The sequence below is a fragment of the Anarhichas minor genome, unplaced genomic scaffold (assembly GCF_050575085.1).
Source record: "Anarhichas minor isolate MPS153535 unplaced genomic scaffold, ASM5057508v1 ptg000033l, whole genome shotgun sequence".
Lineage (NCBI taxonomy): Eukaryota > Metazoa > Chordata > Actinopteri > Perciformes > Anarhichadidae > Anarhichas > Anarhichas minor.
In genome coordinates this window covers 14,306,416-14,333,284 of record NW_027466479.1, presented here as the reverse complement: position 1 = coordinate 14,333,284, position 26,869 = coordinate 14,306,416, and the positions used below count along the sequence as shown (strand labels likewise).

General features: G+C 43.3%; 1 protein-coding gene across 1 annotated transcript in view; it reads right to left on the bottom strand.

Annotated features, from left to right (window-relative positions):
- gabbr2 (gamma-aminobutyric acid (GABA) B receptor, 2) overlaps positions 1-26,869 on the bottom strand; it is a 153,258-nt gene that overhangs the window by 109,480 nt on the left and 16,909 nt on the right. The window contains exon 2 of the mRNA XM_076106019.1: positions 471-608. Coding sequence (XP_075962134.1) covers positions 471-608 — 138 coding nt within the window. The remainder of the gene's footprint in view (positions 1-470; positions 609-26,869) is intronic.

Genomic DNA, 26,869 nt, shown 5'->3' with positions numbered 1-26,869 from the left:
CACTATGAGGAGAAGCCTTTATAATCTGACAATGTGTTTTCCTTCATATACAAGTCCAACTGCATATTGGAAGTTGAGCTCGTTTTTTCAACAACAGCCTTCCAGTGCTACGATGGGTTGAAGCCATTTTGACTCTGTGTCTGATCGTAAAATGAGGGGGGATTCTACGGATTAGAACAACGCCAATTAGACATTCACCCTGGCAAGGTTAATGACGGATTAAGCCATGAGTTGGGACCCCTTTGAAATCCCAGGAACTATTCTGCACACTGCGATTCTAAGGGACAAGATTCTTTGGAAACTCAATTAAGTAGCAAATTCAGGTTTTCTGATAGTAACGCGAAAAACCAGAAGGATGCTTTTGTTTGGCACAACAGCATCCAGGGTTCACAAACACTGTACCTACAGGCAATATACCACACGCACCCATACACGCCAATGCATGAGAACATGTAGAGTACAAACCCTACCTGCACCAGATTCCAGCCCTCCAGGGACTCTGCGATGATGGAGGTCACAGAGGGGCAGACACCACCGAAGATCATCAGGTGTTTGGGACCGTAGCAGATGGCATCAAAGAAGGCCCTCAGCCCCTTGGCGTTGTCGCACTACAGACACGGTGAGGTGGTGAAGGGGAGAGCGGGGATACAGGGGAAAAGAGGGAAGATACATTTTTATTAGTTTTTATTGTAAAAAACAGGAAAACGTAAATTTAAAAAAATCAAAATGTTAATTCTATTTCGCAAATTGTATCTCAATCCCAAAACTAAACATGCCAACATATACAAGTTAAAGACAGTTTATAGATGTTTTCTCTTGTTTTTTTGTCAATAGAATAAGTTAAATAGTTTAAGAAATTATTCAAAGTAGGGCGATACTTGATACCCTCATCTGTGTCTCCACTGTACGAGAAAAACTGTTCACTGCTCAAAAGGTCATTGTACTCCGACATACTGTGATGGTTGAACCACAGAAACAGTGGACTCACCAGTGTCTTGTTTATTGTTTATTGTATACCGTTTACGTAATATCATTTCGATTATTACACTCTCTAAGTGCTGTGGCACATACCAACATGCAGTAAGTGCAGCCTTGTGACCATCATGTAAAACGATGTATCTCACAGGCTGCGAGAGCAGACCCCCCCGCTCTGATCCAGTGCTGCAGAACGCAGCCATTTCACGTCACTATAGCAACCGGAGGAAAGGAGAGAGCGAAATGAGAGAAGAAGAAAAAAATAGTGTAGGTTCCTATTGATTGCTACATGATCTGGCTAACAGGTTTTGCTGTGATTCCCTGATTTCCACAGTTTGTAAAGATATTCCCATCAGCAGTAAACACTCCCCCCCCTCCTCAGTCCTCTGTTATTGACACTCAATTCAGGATATATTCCTGTGTGGCTGAGAGATAGATGGACTGACTGACTGAACGGCAGGTGGTGTGTGCATTTGCGCCTTCTGACACACTCCATCTCATCTGAAGAGTTATTTCACCTTGTTAGCCATCAGTCGGCGTCTGGATGAGATGTTGCCACTGAACAACAGCAGCAGCCGCGGATTGAAAAACTCAAAATCAAATGTGGAGGAATGAGACTCCTAACCAGACACGTAGGACCGTACTGTAGGTCGTGATCTGTTGGTAACGTTATTAGGGGCATGGCAGGTATCGCTGCTGCAGCCTTGACACATCTTTCCATGTTATGTTCTTTTTTTTGTCATTTTTTTTGAGCGGAGGACGATTGTCTCGGAGCCGTAAATTGAGGTAGAGGACATAGACAACCTTGCAAGTCACACGTTGAGCCGCTACACCAATCTTTCTGCATCGCACTCAACCCTCCACAGCCTGAGTCATCAGACTCCCTTTGTGTGAATGCCTTTCAATGTTTTAAGTAGGAGACCAGGTGAAATCAAGGCTTTCCCCTGTGCATGTACATTCATGCTGATGGAGAACAATGTATGCTGTAATGTCAGTCAAACATAGACTAGATGGTGGTTATGCCTCAGGTGAAATGATAGGGAGAGAATGTGATTAGACACAGTGGGGATTCCTTATCCTGGCCACACAGCTGAATAAAACAGCAGGCTATTAAAGAAGATATGCCATTTGCATACTCTCGTCATTCATGTCTCTCCAGCTGGTCGTAACAAGGAGGGTTTGTAGGATTCGGACTCTCAATTGGTTACCATGCAACAGAAAAGAAATGTGGGCAACTAAACTTGTCGACGTACAATAGAGCTTGGTGATAGTGCAGGTTTCAGCTGATTTATTACATAGAGTTTAATGAATCGTGTATATATGTGTAAATGTAGGTGGTAAAGAATGTTCCTCGCTCCCTCTTTAGCAAAGCTAACTGTTTTACAGCATTTGAAACCAGGGGATGGGGTCAGATACAGTAAGGAGCTACAACAAACCCTTATTTTCATTATCGATTAACCATCACTATTTACTCAAGCCCAAGGCAAAATCTTCAAATGAATTGTTTTGTCCACCAACCAACAGTCCAATCCCTGAATAGTTTACTATGAAGTGAGAAAAATAAAAGCAGCAAACCCCCAATATTAAGGAAGTGGAAATAAACATTTTCGTTTGATAAATGACTCATCAACTAATCGCCTCAGCTCTAATCATATGTGTTATTTTCTCAGATGAGTATGGAATCGCTCATCTGAAGTGACAGTAAGTGATGGAAAATCACCTGAATGAGCTTTTTCATGGAGGAAGGGATCCAGAAGGAGAAAGTGAAGTAAAGCTAAAAAGAAAAGAAAAAAGCAATCTCGTCCCCCCCCCCCCCCCCCCCCCGCTTCATTCATCTTCTCCTACTTTTGATGGGCACACATGCACAAAATCAGTTGTGACTGCTCAGAGAGCCTTGACCGGTGTGTTGTCATGCCAACAGTGTGACTATCCACACTTTGTGCGCTGTAGTTGAGGGAGGAGGAGGAGGCCGCGGCGGGGCCGGTGTAGAGATGGTTATATTTAGCCTCTGATTAGGTAGCACGACCACTCAGACATTAATCAATACTTATTCAGCCATGAAAACACTGTAAAGCTTGATGCCAGATAGACAAAGCAAGACAGATGGGAGAGAGGCAGCGGAGTATAATGGGACAAAAAGAGAAAAGAGGCATGGGGGTAGTGAAGAAGACGGCGGGAGGAAAGGGGCAGAAACAAGCAGTTGAATAGAGAGAGAGAGAGAAAGACTGGAGTGAAGAGGTATCAGCCTGACATTAAGTATGCACTAATAAAGCCAAGTCAACCAGTGTTATAAACCTGCCCTCCTTTATGACACCACAATGGAGTAATTCGTGACTGAGATTGGTTCAGTGGCTCTCTGTGATGCTCAGTAGCTGCACAGTGTGCCCTGCAGATTTGCCTACAGTCCGTCAATAATGGAAAACATTTTTAATATCAAAATCTAAGGCTATCTTTTATCGATTATAGTTTGAATCTTAAGATCTTTTGTCACTTAATGAATAGAAGGAGAAGTGAGTGAGTCACTGAGAGGTTGGTACAGGCTGCATCTTACATCCCGATTGTCTTGAAACAAGGTGGAAAAGGGAGGCAAATATAACTATCCTGAAAAACACAAAGAGGTTCTGAGGAAGAACTGGCACAACGAGGAAGGCATAGCAGCACTTGACTCCCAAGTTAAGCAGCAAGAAATACTACAGCATTTTATTTCCCTCTTCCCCAGTCGGAAATCTAATTCCTGGCATTTGGAAGCCATTTGGAGCAGATCGATGGGGTTAACACCCGTAGTAATCTGTTTGACCGCCTTGGGAGACAGCCAAGGAAGGTGTGTGTGTGTGTGTGTGTGTGTGTGTGTGTGTGTGTGTGTGTGGGTGTGTGTGTGTGTGTGTGTGTGTGTGTGTGAAGGCTGATGGCGGAAGAACCTGGAGATAGAAACTCGAGGGAGGTATATAGCTGTTTCTAATGTTGTAAATCCATAAACAGAAAATTTACTTTTCGGGTGACCACAGCATGATATCCTGCAGCTCATATGCACAATGAAAAACTAAATCGAGTTTTACTTCAGTTGCTGGATTTATGAGTGTACTTGTTACAATATTCAGCCTGCAGTGCAGTGAGTTTGCACTACCCTTACCATTTAGAGGATATTACCGATATTACCGATGGGACAGCTGGCCTAGGAGGAGTTTATTTAAAATGCGCCTCAATCCATTGTCTCCATTTCTTTTCCTTCACTCCGACCTTTACAGAAAGTTGCTGAGATTCATCCCTATTGATTTATCATTATATGATGACATTAGCCTACTGTTATTGTGCTGCTGATAAATCACACTCAATTAGGCTAAATGTGAGGAAACAGCTGCCCAGGAATTATCTCATGTTCCATGTGATCATTTGCACTCATTACATATTCTTAATCAAAATGCTATACGGTCGTGGAAAACAGCACATCTTTAAAGGTCAGCATGCATCAATGCCGTTTTTCCGAAAATAACTTCAAACATCACAGTTAGAGGATTAAAACAGATCCAAAATATTTTCGTATTTTTAAGTTGAACAGCTAGAGTAGATAGAAAATGTTCTTCCATCAGCTAGGCTTTAAATATCTAGCTCATCTGAATGAACATGATACAATGCAGTACTTTACAAGAGAAAGCTACTTCAAACAATCAAAAAACAAACTTGGGATAATCTTTTTTTTAGGCTTATCCATTACTCAAACCAAAACACTAGTTGACAGTTAACTAATATTTTAATAACATTTCCTGAGGTAAATGAACATGCCTTTCCTACACAGCGTCAGCCACAAAACAGCACATATGTACCACGAGTACATCCCTCACTTACAGTACAAGGTAATGTGGGTTTCTGAACCCAAATCTTCCATTCTAACCAGCACTATATGTGGAACAACCATGTAGAGACCACCAGAGTGTGTCTTTGTGTGCATCCGTGTGTGCGTTTGAGAGCGTACATGTGTGTGATATGGTGACAAGAACAAGAGCTGATCAGAGCACCAGGCTGGTGCTAACCATGATGAAATGCCTTGTTAGCGCTGCAAAAACACAGGCAGCTGCACCTGTCCCTCGTCTAATGGCAAAAATTACTGCATCCAAATCAGCAACCTGAGGCTCAATACTGCACACACATGCACGTGTACTCAAATACATACACGTGTATGTGTGTGTGTGTGTGTGCGCAGAGAGAGAGAGAGAGAGAGAGATAGAGAGAGAGTCTGATCTGATGTCAGAAGCAATCTGCCCTTCACACACTGTGTTTATTGATGACAAGACCAACAGCACAGGTGATTACTGAGGACAAAATCCACAAGAATCCCAACACAGAAAGAAATATTATCACAGGTGAAGATTGGATGTGTTCATGTTGTTGCCTCGTCTGTCAAGAAGCTGTGTTTTCATTCACCCACAGTTGTAGACGGTGTGTTAAATATAGCTATATGTGTGAACATGATGTGTGCGATAACAACGTTACTTCTGTTCATCCAATTAACAGAACCGAGCAAGCAACTTCCACCCGTGGCTTCATTTGTTTTAGAATATTGTCTTCAGTCTTTAGTCAGTAGATCCTACTTGTAATGCTTCACTGAGGAAAAATGCATAGCAATTAGGCTATCTAAGAAAACCCCAAAACACCTTGAACAAAGGAAGAGGGGACGTATGACAACCCAGAGACACCACACACACAGAATTGAGAAAAAGATTCCTTCTTGTATAATGCATAACTCTCCATAATTTGCCCATAATAGTGTAAAAACACTAACTAATAAAATACAGCAATAATTCAAAGAGCTACAAATATTTGTCAGCGTAAACCCTGTCAGTAGTACACACTGCCATACTGTAATTTACATCTTTGCACTGTCAAGAGAAAACATACAGCACTGTCACTGCTGAACTGTAACTCATGTCGTGATGTTTGGAGCCTCCATGCATCAGCAGTGCAGCAGATGCAAAAAGCTAGTCTCCTCTATCAGCTACGTCTACCTCCTGCATGCACTCCTCATTGAATTACTTCCACATCTCCACGCCAGGAGAGGAAGTGTGAGCCAGGCTGAATCCAGCGTTTGCTGAAACATATGCTTGGCATTATAAAGCCCTATAGAGTTAGCAGGGTGCAGCCGATAGGTCAGATCTAAAGGAGATTATCTATTTCCCCATGCACAAACCCTACTAATCCTCTAAACTCTGTCATGGCTATCAATACCGACTGCTGTCGGAGAAGGAAGAACAAGAGGTGAGGATGAAGCAGACCAGACTCCTTGTGGTAACATTTAGACAGCGGGCCCCGGGAGTATACGAGGAGAGTACACATTGATTGAGAGAGAGTGGATGATGTAAAATTGAGAGCAGCACGGAGTGATGGAGCTTTTTCTTTTTCTATCTGTTCTCGTCACATTGCATGCATGCAACACAGAGAGAAAAAAAAAAAACATTGAGGAACCCAGCACTTGTCGGGGGAGAGACTGGCCTTTAAAATCCACTGCGACAGACTGACTGAGTTGCTCAAGCTGATGGCTGTTTGCCCTCCATCGCTCCCTCTCTCCCTGCAGTCTGGCTCTTGTTATTGCACTCAATCTATCCCTCGCCTTCTCGAGAGCTCAGATGGCCACCAGGATAACCACAGCGGCACGTTGGAAGCCTCACCGGTGGCGACAAGTCTCTTCCTCTCTTTTTCACTTTCTGTCTCTTCCGCACACACACGTCTCCCCCATGTCATGCTTACTCTCAAACACACACACACACACACACACACACACACACACACAAAATGGATAAACTATCATCCTTCCGCAAACGAATGCCAAAACACAATCATAAACAAATACACACAAATCGGCTCACTCACGAATCCGAGATAAGCTCAAATTGGCCAGTTGGTACTAAAATCACAGTGAACACATTGCACCTTTATTAGCAATCTGTGCTGTGCAGGAGGCAGACGCTGTGTTAAGCCTATTACAGGTTGTTGTGCTTTTGACAAGGCCTGACAACAGCTGGAACATGTTGCGCTAACGTGAGTGGGACAGACCAATGTATAATCTGACTGAAATGAGCCAACCAGTCCCTGAGGACATAGTGGACAGATAGAAGGAGAGGAGAGGAGAACGGCCTCTATAGTGATGTAATCAATCTACTCGTTTTCTCGTAGGGTAAATGGTTTCCCTCTGAGATTTGCATGGATGGCCTTTATAAGTAACCTGACAATTGCCATTTTGTTATGTGCGACCATCATATTCATCCTGTCAATGTTATTTTCAGTCAACACCGAAGCCGGGGTTTCTAAAAGCAGTTAACTTTTGTCATGTTGATCGCAGAAATAACATGACATAAGCTCTGATTGGTTTGGTCGCATTCTGCAAGGTTACCAGCATTGCTATAACGATAACAATGTGTATCTGTTGTAGTCGGCCCGCCACTCTGGGCCAGACTGAATAAATCTTCAAATAAAACTTTGAGCAGATATTCGAGATGATGACTTTGGAGAGCCCCTGACTTTTCCCTCAGCACACCATGTGATTGATGTTTATGACTTTGAAATGTCTCAACAACTACTGGATTGATTGCCATAAACGTTGTTCAGACATTCATGTCTCCCTTAAGATAAATAGTTTTTTACTCTGGTGATCCCTTGTCTTTTCAGCTAGTCGGACCATCAGGTCAAAGTTTAGATCCGCATTTGTGACCAAATGACCGCAAAGCTACTGACGTTACCATCTACCTCAGCATGCTAACACACTATACCAAGGTAATGAACATGATACTCACAACCGCTAAACATCAGCAGGTTTGCAATGCCATTGTGAGCATGGTGGTATGCTAAAGTTAGCATTGAGCTCAAAGCACTCTACAGTTTTTGCATCCAAGTTACCCTGAGGAGTAAAAATGTCAATGTACATCCACTGTGTATAATGTGAGGAGTTTGAGAACTTTGGCCTGAACAGGACTTTTATACCTGCCCAATAGAAATCAAACATAATATATGTCATGTATTTTATCATCAGCAAAGGTGCCCCAGCTGGTGTATCTGCTAACTAGTAAATGACGACTGGAAGAGGGGGAATGTGGATAGAAGAGTGGGAAGAAGAAAGAGAGGAGGGAGCCCATTATCAAGTTAATTGTTTCTTTGCCCCGAAGGTCCTCCACTCTCTCTCCCACGGATGAATCCAGTAAAGCGGGGCAGGAAAAAGAGAAAGAAGAGGGACAAAGAGGATTGTGGTTAATGGTATAGTAGTAAATGAGTGCAGCACTGGGTTAACAGCCAGTTTGGTGGTATGCAGGTGCCCACAGCTACTGCAGAGAGAGAAATTATGTCAGCAATCCCATCTTTTTGATTTGGGGAGTCATGGTATCTCTGCTGCTACAGAATTCACCACGGTCGATTTTGACTCAAGGCATTCCTCATACATTTTTTCCCCCTCTGTTTCATCACAACCCCAAATGAACTCGAAATAAAAAATTGCTAGCCTTCAAGATATACTTGTTAGATTATGTTCGAGTTTTCCCCAACTGAAGCCGCCTATGAGCTGAATAATAACGGAGCACATAAAATCCCTCATATATTTTCTGTCAATTATAGATATAAAATCTTTATGGACAACAACTGGGAGAGAGTTTTTAAACCTATCCATCCTGTCTCTCTTTTTCCCCCCTCCCACCTTCTCAATCTTTATGAAAACTCATCCAGCATCAATATATGCTGGATATCGCTGACCTTTGCTTTTCACATTTAAAAGTACCTGCCTCCACTGTTTATGAGCCCTCCCCAGTCTGTTTACCTCATATTATGCTGTCTGCCAGAGTGGAGACCATCAGTCATATACAGGTTAGGACGAAAGAGAGCTGGAAGAACCGTTTCATATTATAGTTGAAACATACACAAACTAGACCGACTTCTGAAGCTCACTAATTAAGTGTGAAAACAGTCATTTGTGGGTTTATATAGGGGTTAGGGGCCAGACTGTGTCTTGGCTGGACGCAGTGACTTTTTGGAGTCCAGGCTAGCTTTTGTCCCGTTTCCAGGCATTATGCTAAGCTAATCAGCTGCTGGCTGTAGCCTTATATGAAACGGACAGATATTAAACTAATCAATCTTTTCGTCTAACTCTCAGCAAGAAAGCAAGTAAGCATATATGCAAACAAATTTGAATCTACCCCTGTAAATCGTGTGCCTTTGTGCATTTGCTTCAACTTTGTTATGAAACTATTTTACATTAGCAAATGTAACAATTTGAGTCAGAATTATACCGATATTGAACTCACACACAGAGACAGAGATTCTTTTTTTAAGGGGATGGTCAAATCAATCTGTAGAGGCCAAGATATCTTGATTTGTTTTTTCTTATCCATGCGTCAGTAAAAAATACTTTGCTAACAGAGTGCTTTTCAGGCTGCCAACCATTACCATAGACTTCCCTTAAAATCATTGATTTAACTACTTGAAGTTCAACTACTTGTAGTAAGTAACTACTTGCCCTATCCTTGAAGAGCACCTCATATTTTACTTCAACATCAACATTGCAGCACTCCCTATTTTTGCTTCAATATCATGACTTTTAATCTTGAGTGTCGGATAAGCTCCAAAAAAGATGGATCTTACAATTCCCATCATGCATCATGATGGTATATTCATTAAACCTTCTTTGCCTGATTAAATGAACCCCAGCCTTCCGGTTTGTTTTAGCCAAGGCCGAGATAACATTTTTGATATTATCAGGGTTATTTTCACAGACTTGACAAAGTGCTCCAGAGCCACAGAAGACATTATGTAGCTGTTTTCGCAGGTTAAGTAGTACTCTCCGTGACTAAAAAACAGCCTTTGATATATAGAGTAGAGTCGAATCTCTGAAGGTTGTAGAAGGATGATGGTCATGGTTAAATGATAGGACAAAAACAGGAGGCTCGGCGCTTGCTTTGTTTTGCGGTGACCTCACCTGCCAGTCGTTCTGGCGTGATGTTTTCATTAATTTCCAACATGTAACTCATAATGGGAGTAGTTTTTTTTTTGATTCAGTTTGACATTGTGTTTTGGGAGGGCACTTTTCCAACCACAATCATCACTCAAGTCACGTTTTTTGCTTGTGTCTTCAGATGACATTGCCAGTAGTCATTTCTTCTATTGGTTATCTAATAGCGGCCATTTAGAGAGGGTCTGAAAGGACAAACACTGGCTGATTACTCATCCTTCTCTAGATTAACAGGACCATCTATTGACAACTTTTACGACAGCACCTGTCTTTATTTCACACAGGACAGATGGGAGTCTGGGAAGTGTATAGGCATGGTGGACTTTGGGACAGTATTTTTAAAAACTGGCATATTGGGTGAGTGGGTGCATGGAGGTCTGTGTGTTTGTCTGTGTGTACTAAGTGGGAAAGAGCAGAGCACAGTTCAGGCTGTCCCTCTTTGCAGCCTAAGGATTCTTCTGTCCACGCACATCAGTCTTGTTACAGCAGAACGCCGCCTCCCAGGAATCCTGGCCTAGTCTCTGTTTGGATGTAGGTCCTCCCAGGCTCTCTTCCCATCCACTACTTCTTTCTCTATTTCACCAATCATCATCATCATTTTTTCACTTACATTCTTTCACTGGCGCTCTGTCTCTGTCCTGTAGGTACTGACTACTCTCTTCTTATTTATGTCATCCGCTTCTCTTTCTCCCCTAACACTTTCCACCTCTCACTCATCCCTCTCTCCTCTCATCTCTTGCCTCCAGGAGGTTTAAAGTTATTAAGGGTCGGGGCTGTAAGCATCGCATCATTAACACATCTTCTCTGGATGTTAACGTTGCCGTTTTCTGCTCAATCCAATTAGTTTCTCAGTTAATCACCTAACCATATATTTTAAAGGATGCTTTGAAAGAGTGGACCGCCATAACATGGCAAACTAATGTGCTTATCAATCATTAACATTAGCGGAACACTGATTAAATAGTCAGTGACAGGAGAGCACAGAGGATTGCACAGTAGCTGTTGAAGGTAAACGGATAATGATATCCAAGTGAAATGAAAAGATACAGGGAAATGTGTTTTTCAGGATGGATAGTATTTATTTCTAACAAAAGGGGGGGGGGGGAATGGCACAATAATGATCATCAATTAACAAAACTAAAAAACATTTTCAGAGGTCCAGTCATTACTCCTGCCAGCAGTGCTTCACATCAACTGGGAGGTCCACTGCCACCAACAGAAACACACAAACACCATGCACCCCGGGATTCATCAACCAGCGCAGATTCAACCAGGCTGGGGTCCATGCCAACAGTGTCCACAAACAATCATCAATCACCAAACCACACACATGGACACGCACACGCACCATCCAACCAGGTGGTCAACTCTTGTCTCACAATAGCTCATTTCCGGGCCAAACAAACACTCCAGTTGAGGGCATTGACTGCGAGTGCCTGTAATTTCCAATGAATCGCTTATTGACTGGCCTGTATTGAGGTGACTTGAAAAACGTAGGAGCAATAAGAAAGAGTCTTTCTCCCTCTGTCTCACCCTACAGGGTGACAGTAAAGCGGGAATGTGACAGCCGGAGCCGTCAGACAATACCGTCTCGTTTGAGAAGCTGACGTGCAACACTGTGTTGCCATAGCTACCAAGAAAGAGAGCGGGAGGGGAGGTGATGGAGAGAGGAGGGAGCGAAGGGGCTGGACTGCAAAGGAAAATTAATTTGTGTACAAGGCCATGTCGCAAAGAAAATTGCATTTTTCCCTTAGATGGGGACAGAGGGACAAGCCATTGTTGCTTGTGTGGTTAAAAAGTCTGTGTGTGTGTGTGTGTGTGTGTGTGTGTGTGTGTGTGTGTGTGTGTGTGTGTGTGTCTGTGTGTGTGTGTGTGTGTGTGCGTGTGTGTGCGTGTGTGTGCGTGGGTGTGCGTGCGTGTCTACAGCCAGCCAGATGCCATCTCAGTGGATTGTTGGCAGAAGTGTTGCAGGATGTCAGAAGGCTCCCTATTACAAAGGCTTTTAAATAAAACAGAATGAAAGGCTTAAAATAAAATGCAGCCCATGGAGCAGGACACACGCACTAATGCAAAATAAAGAGAGAAACGACAAAAAAAAAAGAAGAAGACACTGATGAATTTACCGCGTCTGTGCGCCCACGGGCACACCAGCAGGCAGAAAAGAACATGTGAATGAGCACACTTTGCAAACATTTCTCTGACACACATACAGAGAGTGAGAGAAAGATTTCTCTTTTTGCGGCATGAGTCGTCTGAATTCCACGTCTCTCTAAGCAGGTCATGCAGCCTTTTTAGAGTTCCACTCCTCCCCACGCTGCATCAAAAATGCATAAATCCCTGCACATTCTCCCTGCTAGCAGCTTCCCAGGCCGGCTAAAGCACATCTTTAGTGGTTCTAATCCCATCAAAGGTGGTTCTGCTGGTACGTAAACACAAGATGGGGGAAAAAAAATGCCGTCTCTGGCAGTTACATTCATGACTGCTCCTCGTTTTTTGGGGGATTGTTCAAGAGGTTGTAATGCAGCGATCCACTTAGTGAATAGGTGTTGATGGTGGGGGCGAGGTGTATGGAATACGCAGATATGTTTGGCTCAAGTTTTGATCAAATAAATAAGAGCTGAGCATTTTGGTTCCCACTAGCAAAGCTAAGCTGGTTTTGGGATGCTATCTCCGAAGATACACTCCACTGTCAGATGAGTCCAATGGGGGAGGAACAAAGTGAACATTAAGGTGAGATGAGCACTGGCATGCCTACGGACAATGGAGGAGTAATCATGGTACCTTTACACAGTGTAAAAATATGCTACGACGGATGATCAAAGGGTCCTTTGTAAGAACTGTGGTGCGGTATCTTTTTTTACCTGCTGCAGACTCAAAATGTAATGTAAGAAAAATAAGATATCTTCACTATCCCGCATCCAAGAATGAAATCAAAGACACTAAAACTACATCAAAAATGTATTGTTGCTTTGTTGCCGGTGAAAGCTCTGAAGCTCCTTTGCTCTTTTAATTCATGACAGAGTCAGGTTTGAATATGGATAAACGTTTTAACTGCGCTTGGGCATACGAGAGCTATGCTTTGTGTCAACTTAAAGTTCTCTTTCTCGCTCAGGGTATTGAGTTCCTCCATGGGTGAATAATTGAGTAGATCACAATAATAGTCTTCCTCTGTTACATCCCAATCTCTGACCACTGAGCAGCCCATGGGACCACAAGTGACAGTCATCACCAGTGACTCTCCGCGACTGCATCACCTATCGCAGTGCTCCTGTGTGTGTGTGTGTGTGCCTGAATAATTTAAAAGAGAGCAAAGTACCCAATCTACATTACATGTAAGAAACCCACATAAAAGAAGCTCAGAACCCACAGCTGAATTAGCATTAATGCTAATCAATGTATCCAGTCTATTTATAATTCTCTTCAACGCTGGGCATCTGAAATGTTAGACCCTTACCCCAAAGCAGTTCTAATTTCCTGCAGTATGATTTATTATCTGATGTTCCCTATTGATTTTGTGGCGCTGGTCCAGCAGTAGAAGAGACTTATATATCTCGTCACCTGAGGAAGACGCTTTTTGCCTGGCCTGACCTATTAGACCAAAACTGAGTAAATCAAAGCTACCGCTACGCTCGAGGTAAATACTCACCAAACCAATTTTGCCCTGATTCATGCACTCAGGACACACACCCATCAAAAAAAAAAAGCAAAGATGAAATTGCAAACCTCTCCACACACACCGATCAGTTTAGCCTCACAAAGATGCACTCTTTTACAACAGAAAATCTCAAATCTGCCACGGTTTCAGCAGAGACAATCACTGTCTTCCTGTCAAAGTTAGGAAGAGAGTACTGAGGATGGTTTGGTGGAGTAGAAAACTTTATTTTGATGCAATCCCCTGTGAATGCTTATCTGTCAGGATGGCAAAATGTAATATTAATGAAGACCACAAACGCTGTCAATAAGAATAGACTATAAGAGGCTAGCCTTAAAGACAGGCCTACAGCCAGTATTGAATCCCATCTCATAAATAAATCAACTAGCGTTAGCCACCTTCAGTTTCTCAACCAAGAGTCTGCCAGACTGTAGATTGGGGAGACAGAAAAGCTGCTGGTGTGTGTGTGTGTATATGTGTGTGAGGGGAAGCAGGGAGGAGGGAAACATATATTCTTCCCTGATGTGTCACTGATGGACAATAAGCACACGCTCATGGTTGCTGACGGGTAAGAACGGTGGCCTCTGTGGAGAACGTCACAACACACTAATGTCACGGTCCACCGCAACATACTCGCTGTCCTTTTCAAATGATGCTACTGTACATACTAAAATGAATGCATCCTATACAACTACATACCTTTGGTACTGTATTATAGAGTTTATGTCTCTAGGAATCAATAACAGGAGGTAAGAACTGCATACACATATCTTTGACAGGGAGACAATTTTAAACAATGATTCAGCTTTGGGAGGATCCCCTCGTGGAAACTCTCCCTGGCGCTTGCTGGCCCTCGCCGGGCGTATTTCCTCCGCAGTGGTGTGCCACGACCATCTCTAGATCAGCTTTAGGCCCAGGGTGATGGTTTACAGCACCCCTTGCCAGTGATAAATAATTGTTATATCAATATTGGCCAAAATAATCTTGATAATATTGTTTTGACCCTTACCTTGCGACATCTGTGTTTGACTGCTGGTAGAAAGAGTAAAAAGCAAATATACTGTAGTAGCAGGGATCAAGTAGCTTTATCTAAAAGCCTTTCCTAAATCTGAAAAAAGGCTAAAATTGTATTTGACTTCCAGCACATTACAGTACAGTGCAGACCATCACCCTGAAAAATGACCACGGACCAGTCGTATGCCTCCCCAAGCCAGACCACAGTGAAGACACATCAAAACTTATATCCATCTCAGGGAGAAGCCAGGGAGATATTGTCTAATTCAGAGGTTGTTTTGGCCTGCAGGGGGAGGAATAGGAGTCTTCTTCAGTTTGAATCTCACAAACTTTTTCAGCACAGGCAGCTGAGCTTAATGAGTGTTGTTGAGCTCGGGTAAGCATGGGCTACCAGGCCGTTACAGCACACCACACTCCTTTTCTCCTCCTTACCTTCTCTCTTGACTCTACAATGCCCAATAGCTCCTTTTTTTTCCCAGCGAACCAACAGCCTCTCACACACAATGTGTCATACAAAGACCAAAGAAGCAACATTGAAATAACTACACCTTCAGGGCCTGAGCACGATGCTCTGATGCCCCTTTGTGCTCGCTTCCTTTTACTCTGTGTTCCAGTTTGTGTACACGTGAGTATTTCAAATGTACTACTGTTTACTCAAGTGAGAAAATCCGGAAATCCTCAACAGCCAACTGCCCAAGGGTTCACTCCTAATTGCCCCAACCACAAGCAGGCCAAAGCAGTTCATCTCAAATTGACAAAACAAAAGACAAACACAAAGCGTAAGCGTACAACCGCAGGCAGCCGGAGTTCTTATATCTCCAATTAATCCTCAGAAGACTTCAGATCTACTATATAAAGATGTGTTTAAAAGCCTCGGGCAGCTGTAATGCGCCTAAGCGACATGCCTCTCAAATAGTGGGTATATAAAGTAGATAAACAAGAATAACCATTATGAGACGAAAATAACGAACATAAAAATAAGAGGCTAAGAGAAAAGAAAAGAAGATAAGAGGGAAACCAACGCCACATAAGGATGTGTGTGCTTCCTGCCCACCTCATTGCCTGTGTGCTTGCGTGCCTACACTGTATTCAGCCTGTGTGTGTGTGTGTCTGTTCCCCTCTCCGACAGGCAGTAATGAATAAAATAACAGCGGAGGAAGATGAACTACTTCCTCTGTGAACTCGTCGGGCATACATTGGCATGCACCACTGCCTCCAAAATGGCTGCATCTCTGCCCCCCCCTCCTTGTGAATACTGTCTGCTACAGCTGGCAGTGGGAAAGCACACTGCAGGTGAGAATATGGTAGAATATGTTATGCAGCATAGATTGTCCGTATGTATTTGCTGCCTGTTTGAAATGAAGAGGTACTGTTATTTATTTCCCCCCATCAGCCTTTGGCAAAAGAAAACAGCTTTAGTACTTTAAAATGAAGCCAAAGAATGATATTCTTTGTGAAGTTTTCCTGCGTGAAAGGCTCCTGTGATTCAAATGAGGTAAACCGCTGAGGAGAATAAAGTCTTGCTTACTGATGCAATCAAATTTGAAACTTAAAGCCATTCCCACATTTAGATATGTTTTTGAGCCTAAAAGCAGCTTGAAACGCAGATCAAACAGAAACAAAACCAAAAGAATCTGTGGCATTTTCAATAAGCTTCAGCACAGAGCATCATAGGAAATAACTGTCAGTCAGGTATGATGATAAATGTGGACTGCTGTGATGGAGGCAAAGGAGTGTGACTCTGGAGGTTCTTCTTTCATGTGTTTGATGTGTCTCCTGGAGGATGGCAATGCCCCGGGAGGAGCAGGCCAGGCCAGAAGGCCTTTGATGAGGCACCTCCACTGGCTGTGATCGGATAAAACTGCTCCCCTCTCATTCACCTGGCCCTAATGAGATGATGCCAGAGCTCTGACGGTGGAATGGATCTGTTGAATAATACAGGGTTTCTATTGTATCGAAGCTTGAGGAATATTTCTAAGGTAGACAAATAACTCTTATTTGAGATTCTGTAAGTTGCATATGAACTAACTGTATGACTCTTTTACTGGCACAATCACAGCACAATAGTGGAATCTCCTGTTCCATCTTTCCTTATAACCTTAAATCTAATTTACAGAGAGGTGTTTAACTGGAGAAACATCAAACAGGACTCTCTGACAACATTACAATGACAATGGAAACTCTTAAACCTTATATGCGGTCTCCAGAGTTTAGCTGTGTTGGCTGATACACACACAGACAGAGAATTAATTCAAAATGCACTCTCTGTCAGCCAGGACGGCGCAAGGTGGGAATGAGGGACAGAAATAAAGAGGAAAATGGCAGGAAACGGAAGGTAAAGTTCAGGCAATGACAAATGAAGAGTGCGCGAGAGAGGGAGACACGGCGTGAGAGAAGGAAGCGTGACAGATAGGAAAGCGGAGAGGACATGTGACTAGGAGATAGAAAAGAAAGCAGAGTGAGAAAACGAGCAAAGGAGGAGGTAGAAAAGTTCCATCACTGCTGCGATGATGTGGGTGGAAGGCAGCGCGTGGGCAGATTCATGAGAGAGAAGAATGCAGAGGGAACTGGCTCATGACTCGCTCTCTCTCTCTCTCTCTTTCTCTGACTCTCCTCGCATCAGCTCATCCACGGAGATGCAGAACGAGCATGAGACTGTTCTCTTTTCATGTCTCCACATTCTTGCACACAGCCACAAACCACTGGTAGATAATGAGGGCTGCAGTCAGTGAACTCTGACTGTGTTTGAGTGAGTGTGTGTGTGCGTGTGTGTGTGTGTGCGTGTGTGTGTGTGTGTGTGTGTGTCAATTGCTGTCACGGAACAAGGAGTCATGTCAATCACGGAGGAGCAATCCCGCCCCTTACTTACAGTCCGTTTCATCATTGGTGGGGATGACGAGATGCAGAGTTGGGTGGCAACTGCAGAGATTTTGACATCTCACATGAACACACATCAGCTCATTCACTTTCTACACACGCACATGCCAACCATTTGATGTTTCTGCATGCCTCCACTGGTCGCCAAGGAAATGGGTCTTTCACTCTCATCCCGCTCGGTCGGCCTGCAGCACGTTGCCATGGCAACAGAGAACCTGTTGAAGGGGTTAACTGCATAACCGGTGTTTCGGGAGAAAGGTTTTTTTTTTTTACGTGACGGTATTTTGCAGATTTGGTCCACCGTGTGTGTTTGAGCATGCGTTACGCGTGTGTGTCCCTGTTTGTCTGACATGGCGTGCTCTTGATGTGTTACCTAGTGTCTGCACGTTTGTTCGAGTGTGTATGTGCGAGAGAGAAAGAAGAGGCCGACGAGGGTTAGAGGGAGAACGCGAGTGACAATGAATGAGAGAAAAATCACTGAATGCTATTGTCTCCATGGTTGCAGAAGTTCAATATATTTTTAAACGAACCAATTCATCATAAATCTGTGTTGAGTGCGTGTCACACAGCTCCTCCCGCTGAGCTCGTTGGAAATAGACCAGAAAGGTTTCAAACGCTCGGAGTCACTGCAATTAGATTCATGACTGTCATTATGCAGCCCGCTCTACACACACACACACACACACACACACACATGCGCACACAAGGATCAATAAACTGCCTTTCTGGGCATGAAAATGAAGCTTAATACCACTCAATACAATAATCTTCATCTCCTGCATACTTTCGGTCACAAACTGCAAGACAGAATTTAAACAAAGAAGACTTAATGTGTGACGTCATTGCTCTGAACTTAAATCACAGTGGTGCAGCTGGTCGCCCAAAAGCCTGTATGCATTTTCTGTCTTTGAGCAGGTCTACGAGTCCTATAGTCATATAACCCATTCATTTAAAAAATACCCACAATGGGGGAAAACTAAGTATTTTTCTTGTTATCTACTTGCACAAGTGAACGACAGTAAAAACTGATTTCTACCCCTAAACTATAGAATTGTTTGAGCCATGGGTTCCCCAACCAAGTGTCAACATACTGTGTGTTCACATACCGTCGGTCAAAAAACATTCACATTTTATTCTACAAGAATGTATTACGCCCACAATAATCTCTGCTTTTAAGTGAAAGCTGAAGACTCTACAAGAATTTTGTCGAAACAATAAAAAAAGTTAATTATTATTCGGCTTCATTTTCAGCAGGGCAGCATGTCGTAACAATACAATGGCATTTGTGATCCCTGTGCGGCGGCTCTTTTCTAGTTGCAGGGCGAAAATGCTGTGCTGAAAAAAATGCTGATACCGTGGTTTGCTGCTGAGAAGTAACATTAGTCACGCACAGAGAAGTTTACTGGTCCTCAGGGGTCAGCTACCAGCCCTTTCTTAGGACTACTGCTGACATTCTGCATGGTCAAATGATAACACAGGTTCTAAGCTAAGAGTAATCCATGGAGACATATAAGTTGTTTTAATAACTTCATACAAACGTCAATCATTTTGTTTCTCATTCAGGACAAGGCTTCAATGACGGGTGTCTGATTAATGATGTGCAACCTAACTTCATTCATTGTGATAGGCAACTTTTTGGTTACTGGTGAAATGTGGGGAAAATGGATAACAGATTGCTCGAGCAAGCGTTACTGTGCTAGCGCTGCATAAATTACAGTGAAATAAACACAATTGTTTCAACAACAGTTCCAACATAGATTTTAGCTAATGCATTATCTAATTATACTATTATACTATCTTGCATTATATTATAAATTAAGAGACAATACATTTAAAGTTGTAGGATACCTCAGGCTGACTGAGAATGAGTGTGTGTGTGTGTGTGTGTGTGTGTGTGTGTGTGCGTGTGTGTGTGTGTGTGTGTGTGTGCGTGTGTGTGTGGGCGTGTGTGTTAAATGCCTCCCATTTGCTATGTTAATGTGAATCAGTTCATTAGCGTTGGACAATCAGAGGATGCACATAGACTGCTAACACAGCACACAAGCTCCATTTGTGGTTCACTGAGTATTCGTGTTTTCTAGCCTCCTTCAGTGTTTTGTAGTGTCACCAAGGCTGGTCCTTAGTGAAGAGCAAAGTCAGCCTCGGGCACTTACTTCTGTACAGTATATCCGACCAAACCATGCACACAAAGTGTGGATGCTAATGTGGCTTATAGAGTTAATGAGCTTGGGAACTAGACTGTAGATGTAAGTTTGGACCCGGGGCCCATTGCCGGTCCAGCACTGAACGAGATGTGGTTCAAAATGGCCACAGCTTTCTCAAACCTGAGAAACAAAACTTTTTCTCAGGTGAACTAAAATTAGATGCATGACTCATTAACAAAATCACCCAGGACAGATCAATAACAGTCTCTTCCTCACAATGTTTCACAAATGCAACTGTTTCAAGCAGTTGAGGCTCGGCGTGTTTGTCCAAAAACAGACGTACCCACAGAAAACGTACCTCTAGGCCTCCTATTACACAATATGCCTACGAAGCCAGTGTATTTTGTTTCCTTTGGTTTCAGCGTGTTGTCATCTGAACCTTTCAGCATGATTGATGTCACCTGTCACTTCTGTTTTGTCATGGTCATGACAACTAAAACTTGAAATTAGTGGAATAATGTTGCAGAAAACAGACTGAGGACATTGAATTCCAGCTCTGACAAATGATTCATGGTCTATAATTCAGATGTTACTTCTGAATATATGGCAGAATGGCCTCAAGATTTTGACAGCAGTAAATGTACGATAGATAGATAGACGAAGATACACAGCAAAGAAGTAAACCTATTACAGTGTGTGATCCGTCTCCAATTTAAGCTTGTCCTCTCTTTTTAGAGAAGGACAGAGACAAAGCTCTGACAGTGATGTGTCCTGACATCCCCAAAACGTAACCTGCGTCTGTCTGTATGTGCACATCTGTGTGTTAGCTTGTTTTGTGCTGCGAGTGTGTATGGAGCTATGGACGTGCGTCTCTGTGGTTTATTCATTTGATGGTGAATCACTCAGCTCTGGGGGTCCCGGCTGACTTCCCTTCGCCCTGCCAACTCCCACTGATCTTTGCCTCCGCTCTCTCTAAATCCCACACTTCCTGCACTCCATCGTTCTGCTGTCACAAAGAAAACACACTGAATTCTACAAAAAAACGTCAACATTTGAGGAATTAGAAAAAGAATACGCCTGACAGCAGGAGGCTTAAAATCCTGATCAAAACAGAGGATACACTGGAAAGGGCATTGAAAACGGCAGAACCTGATGTTGACATAAATGACATGCATCTGGTATTGAGGCCTGAAGTAACAGCAGTAATGAGTGCCGCGCCTTGTTTAGGATGGATCCTCTGTCAGCCATTCTGTAAATCGAGCAATCTGCACAGAAAACATTTTCCCACCCCTCTGCAACCCCCTTTGGAGCAGTTTCGTAGCTCCGTCACAACCAACTGACTGCTCCATTCCGACATCGCTAGTGAAACAGGATGTTTTATCAGGCAGGGCCAGCGGGGACTTGTACTGTCTGCCCTCTGATCTGTGTTCCCATCATTTGGGCCAAGCTGGTGGACTAATGGGCATCTGGGCAGATATTAGATTGTTGCGCTCTACAGTTCCCTGCTAACTTAATGAGAAAACACTAGTTCCCCATACTCCTCCTGACAGAGGAGGCATGGAGAAAAACAACGAGGGGGGGGGCAAGGAGTCAAAACATGGCAGCGTTAATTAGAGGATGGAAAAAAGAAAAAGTAAAAAAAGAGGGAGATAGAGTAGAGAGGTGTTGGAAGGATACACTGCAGTTCAACGTAGAAGTGGATGTGACATGTGAGCTGCAGCATCGCCACACACCACCTCTGACGACTCAGCAGACAACCTACCAAGTCCTGATACTGTGCAAACACCACAAAAATGATCTGACACCGTCTACCGCTCTTACTATACCATGACAAAGCAATGACGCCTGGGCACCCGGCAGCCATATCTACAATAAGAAAGACCACCCAAACCTATCTCTCTCTCTGGCCTCAAATCTGACTCTCCTCTTCCAGCTAAGTTGGTCAGGTCTGATGAATAAACCAGTGCTATGACTCTAAGCCCGGGAGAGGGCCATGCATTACTGCTATGAAATGTTAAATGCCTTGCAGAAGGAGCCTGGACTCTAAAAGCAGCAGCAGCAGCACCTGGAAGGGGAGGAGAGAGGAGGGGGAGCTGGATGTGTTCGCTCTTCCTCTCCTCGGCACAAGTGTCAGCTGCGTTTCCCGTCTTTTTAGCTACTGGCGTGGAATGGGGCCCTGCTTGCTGGGAGTTGGAGCAGCGTGGGCGAGGAGTGTGTGTTTGTGTGTGTGTGTTTGTGTTTGTGCTACAACTACGGCCTCAGCTGCAAGAAAAGGGCCCCTCCGGCTGGGTTCAGGTGCGTGTACGATCTTTCAAACTGTTCCTCTGTCTTTATTTTTTACTTTTTTGACTCTTTTTTTGTCCCCCTCTACATGACTCTGGGATACTGACCGAATGAGTGAAACTTGGGACTAAAGCTTGGTAGAAACAAACTCGCCTCCCTCCCTCCTGATAACCGTCATGCTTAAGCACTGCAGGAGAGATAGTCTACTGTCCTCAATACACACACTCACACACATTTATGAGTGCAGGCACACACAAAAATACACACTTTAGTAGCAATCCCAGCTCATTAGAGCATTCCTCTCAGTTAGTCCTGCAGGTTAAAAACACTTCATATTAGCCTTGCTTCAAACAGCCATGCTGGAGAGAGATAGGGGAGAAAACTTACACATTTCCATTATTCATGCTTTCATGCATGCTGCAATTTGCAAATCCAGCATATTGTGTGGAGAGAGTGCATCGTATGTATGTTCTGTAAACACACACATGGGTTTAGATGAAAGAGGAAGTCAAGTGAAGGCAAAGGGAGCCGCTGACATTATGTGCATATAAAGGTATTATTTGACAGGGAATGTAAAAGAAAAGCCCAATTAGACATCGGTGCTTTTTAGAGAGACGAGAACTGAAGAGTGTGGTTGTGTACAGATGTGTATGCTGTTTAGGTGTGCATGCACACACACTCAAGTGGTAAAGTAAAGAAAAATAATACAGAGATTGAGAAAATGATGTAAAAAGGCGAGGGCGAAACAGAAGAGATGCTATATTTACACTGTACTGCACGCAAGCACTGCTAGCCAGGCAGAAGAATGAGCTTTGAATCGGAGCTATAAATAAACTGTACCACTACTGTATACTTGTGGCAGTTGTGAGCCAAATGAATAGGCTTGAGCAGGCAAGACAAATAAGACGGTCAAGTGAGGAGGGGGAAGACCCTTGTTCTTACAGCTACAGATCCCCCGGGGGAGAAAACCCCGGGAATATCCTTTCATGGTATGTTTGTGTAAAGAAAGTCCCTCTGATACCCCATGAAAAATAGAGTCGTTCATCACACTGTGTGGATTTGAAAGCATGGAAGAGGTGCATGAACTTAAAACCTACTCTGAGCTGTTCAGCCTAGGGATAAGTGATGAAACAGGAAGAGGTGTTGTTGTAATTTAGAGACCCTCAATTGAAGTTCAGACGTGAAAACTGAAATCCATCACGGGTAGCAGGTCATGATAACATCCCGCCCAACGATAAATCTGTAGCTGACTTTGCGCTTCAGGATGAAAATAGACGTGCTAGTAGTTCATACAATGGGTTGAGACATTAGTTTCTTCAGTGGCACAATAAGAGAGAAAAAAAAAAACCCACATATGTTAAATATGCCAGCTTCTACGGTCTGCCGTCACTACCAACTGCAGCAGCACTAACGTGCAAAGCTGCTGTTTACAACAATATAAGCCGAGTGATAGTTTTAGCCTGTAGAATTAAGTCACATCTCAGCTGTGTGAAAGACAGCTGCGAGTGAACGTGTTGTCAACAGCTTCATTAGACAGAGCGGGACATTGCGACCTCAACCAACCCACCAGGCTTGTCCATCATGACCAAAATCCTGCCTAATATGGGCACAACCTCGTCGGTTTTTCCTGACAATCAAGAAAGAACAAGCCGTTACTTCCTTCTCTTCTAATCCACTCCCCTTTGCTCCCTCCTCCCTGCCTGCCTTCTTGTCTCTATTCACGCTTTTCCTTCATCTCATCTCTTCAGCTATTCTCTCTCTGTCATTCTAAACCATAACCCTTAATCTCGCCAAGGGACAAATCAGCAGATTAGATGGAGAATGACTCTCAATCAGTCTTTGCTGAGCAGTTTAATGTTCCGTTCAGAGAAAGTTAGAAGCAGATTAAATCCAAGAAATCTCTTTTTCTCCTCCCTTTCCAATCCTGGCGCAGGAGTGCAGACATGCAACAAGCAACAACAAATCGTCCTCAGTGACTGCTAGCGGATTAAAATAACGCAATCATAAATTGTTTGGGATATTGTGTGATTTCTCCGTGTGCAAACAAATACTGTATCTTTAATCCTTGTTTATAATTCAATCAAATTATAATTATATACTTGTTGACTCCAGACTTTGGACTCTATTTGCTGTAAATGTACTATTATTCATATAAATTATAAACTTAATTGAAGGTAGATTTTGGCCATTAATTGACCTATTCATACTGTGTTTTGAAACAATTTATTACATCCTACGTTGTGTGTGTGTGTGTGTGTGTGTGTGTGTGTGTGTGTGTGTGTGTGTGTGTGTGTGTGTGTGTGTGTATGCAATGATTCACAACTGTTTAAAAAATGTGGTAAAGAGTTTTAAATAATTATCAATATTAGATTCACCGCTTAAATTAAAAAGTGCCATTTTTAAATGTTCTTGTTAATCAGGGTGCCATATCAATATTAAGTTTAATTATGACACAACATCACCACATCACAATTTAAAACTCCAATTGATAATAAAGTATAAAGTAATAAGTTATTGCACACTTACGCAAGATTCTGTGTGCCGAGGTTGTCTGCCCCTTGCTTAATTTAAATAAACAATATTTTTCATACACATTTTGCATTTATTGCTCAGTAAATAATGCATGCAGTAGTTTACAGAAATTCCTCACAGTCTGCTAGTCACACATACAAACTTGTACGGGCACGCCTATTTATACCATCATCCCCTATAGCTGTGAGGGACGCGTGAACAAAAGAAGCGTTACCTTAAAGGCAATGATTTTGTGGATACGTTAATCAATAGTGCAACAATTTAAATGGAGTGAGAGAGACAAATATTTACAAAGCGACACCCCGGAGAGTGGTGGCGGCCTGCCACCGTGACGAAAAGGGTTGCTTCCACTCGAGGGGTTAATCAATCTGTTACACAATAATCAGGGGACATGACAGCACCAGGGTCCTTGGCTTAAACACAGGCGTCCTTGGGCGCATAATGATGATGCTTGACAGAATATTTCCTCCAGGCTGCCGTACGCTGCACACAGCAGACATCCATCACAACCAAGCAGAGGGAAGAGGTGTCAGAGACAAGAGGAAGGAGTGATGGGGAGGAAGAAATTAAAGAGGGAATGAGGGATGTTGTAATACAAGTGTGGGGGTGTAGATTGCTGGCTGCTTGGGGATCAAAACAGCAGGTACGAAGGGTCATGGGGGGGAACGGTGGTCTCAAGTAAATGTGGGCAGTGTGGCAAGTCTGCATGTTTATGGTTTAAACAATACAGGCGTTTCTATGGGAAGCCTGTCAGTGTTTCTGTATGCCACACTGTCACTGTCACTGCTACATTATATTGAATGGAGCATGAACACACACACACACACACACACACCGCCTTGTTTCCTTGCCTTGAGTATTAATCTATTTTTTCCTAATCCCGTTGTGTCTCTCTGCTCATCTCTCTTGCTCTACATTTATAATACACTTTTACATATTTCTCACCTGAATCTGAAATGCAGAAATAATTCATTTACATACTGAATGTATTCCCCCTTTTCTGTGACACTGAGCCTAGAAGTGGTTTCCTTTGATCTTACTTGAGATGTCTCTTGATCTAAATTAGACCGGACATCGTTTAGAAAGGCTCGCACCTCTCAAAACGGCCCCACCAGAGCATTATAAAGCAGGTGTTCCACTGTGATGAATTACATCAAAAATCTCTTTACATACTTATTTAAATATCTATATGTTTCTTATTGTCAATAGAACCACCATGTTAGCGAATGGGACATGTGCGATAACTAAAAAATCAAAAGTACAAACTAAATCGTTTTTTCTCCAAAGATGTTTTTTTGTCATTTACGGTCGTTGTTATCCCGCTGATGTGTGTTCAAGAGTTCATTTCTATTTTAAGTTTGGTTTTAATTTGTTATTTGATGCTATAAAAAAGGGGATGTGACGTCATGATCGAAGCTGTACTTGACAGAATCTCTGAGTGAAGATGTCGCGGAGCCGGAGGCTCAGAAAACAAGGATCACGCATCGTCCAATTACATAGTATGCAGGGCTATGACTAAAAGACACATCTGACAAAAAAAAGCTGATGCTGCGTATCAACTAGCTAATACTGTACCGTCCCTACAGTGAAGCATGGTTATCGCAGCATCGTGCTATGCGGATGATTTTTAGCAGCAGTGAGTCAGGACTTGGTCTTGATTGAGTTCTTGTCGAGGACCTGCTTCAGAGCGCACATGACCTCAGACTGGTGATGATTCATCTTCAGCCTTACAGCAACTTACTGAACTCAACCAAAACAATGCAGGAGCGGCTTCAGGACTATTAACGTTCTGTTGCGGAGCTGCATGCAGCTCACAGTTCAATCCGACCGCTTGAGATAGTGTGCAATGAAGTATTGTAAACCCGAGAGCCCCGATCCAGTTGTAACCTTATGATGTTAACACACACACCTGATATCACTACATAGGATTTATTTTGGAATTCTTTTCATACATTTGCAGAAAAAGTGAACAATGGGTTTGTCATTGTCACTATAGATTACACATACACAGTGCATATGTAAAGTATGTATCTCTTTCTCTCTGTGGCACACGCAAACTGTGTGCTTACTACTCTGATTGTTGGTGGCAGATCTATCTCTCTGCGTTTTATTTTTTCCCTTTGATAAAAGCCTGAGGAAGGAGCGCCAGCTCCGCAGCCGTGCTGCTCACCCGGCCCCCACACCCGCAGTTCCCAGTGGGTGGTGTTTTCCTCGCCCGCCTGCCACTCGCCCGCTACTGTGCCAAGCGCGACATGTGACAGTAGCAGCACATGGCCTCCCAGCACTCCCCCCCACCCACAATCCCCTGCAGGCCTGTCCCCCCCCCCCCCCCCCCCAGACTGTCGGAGAACACCCCGCAACAAGCTTGGCACACTCGTCATGTTCCTTCTCCCCCAGCTAGCAACCCCAAAT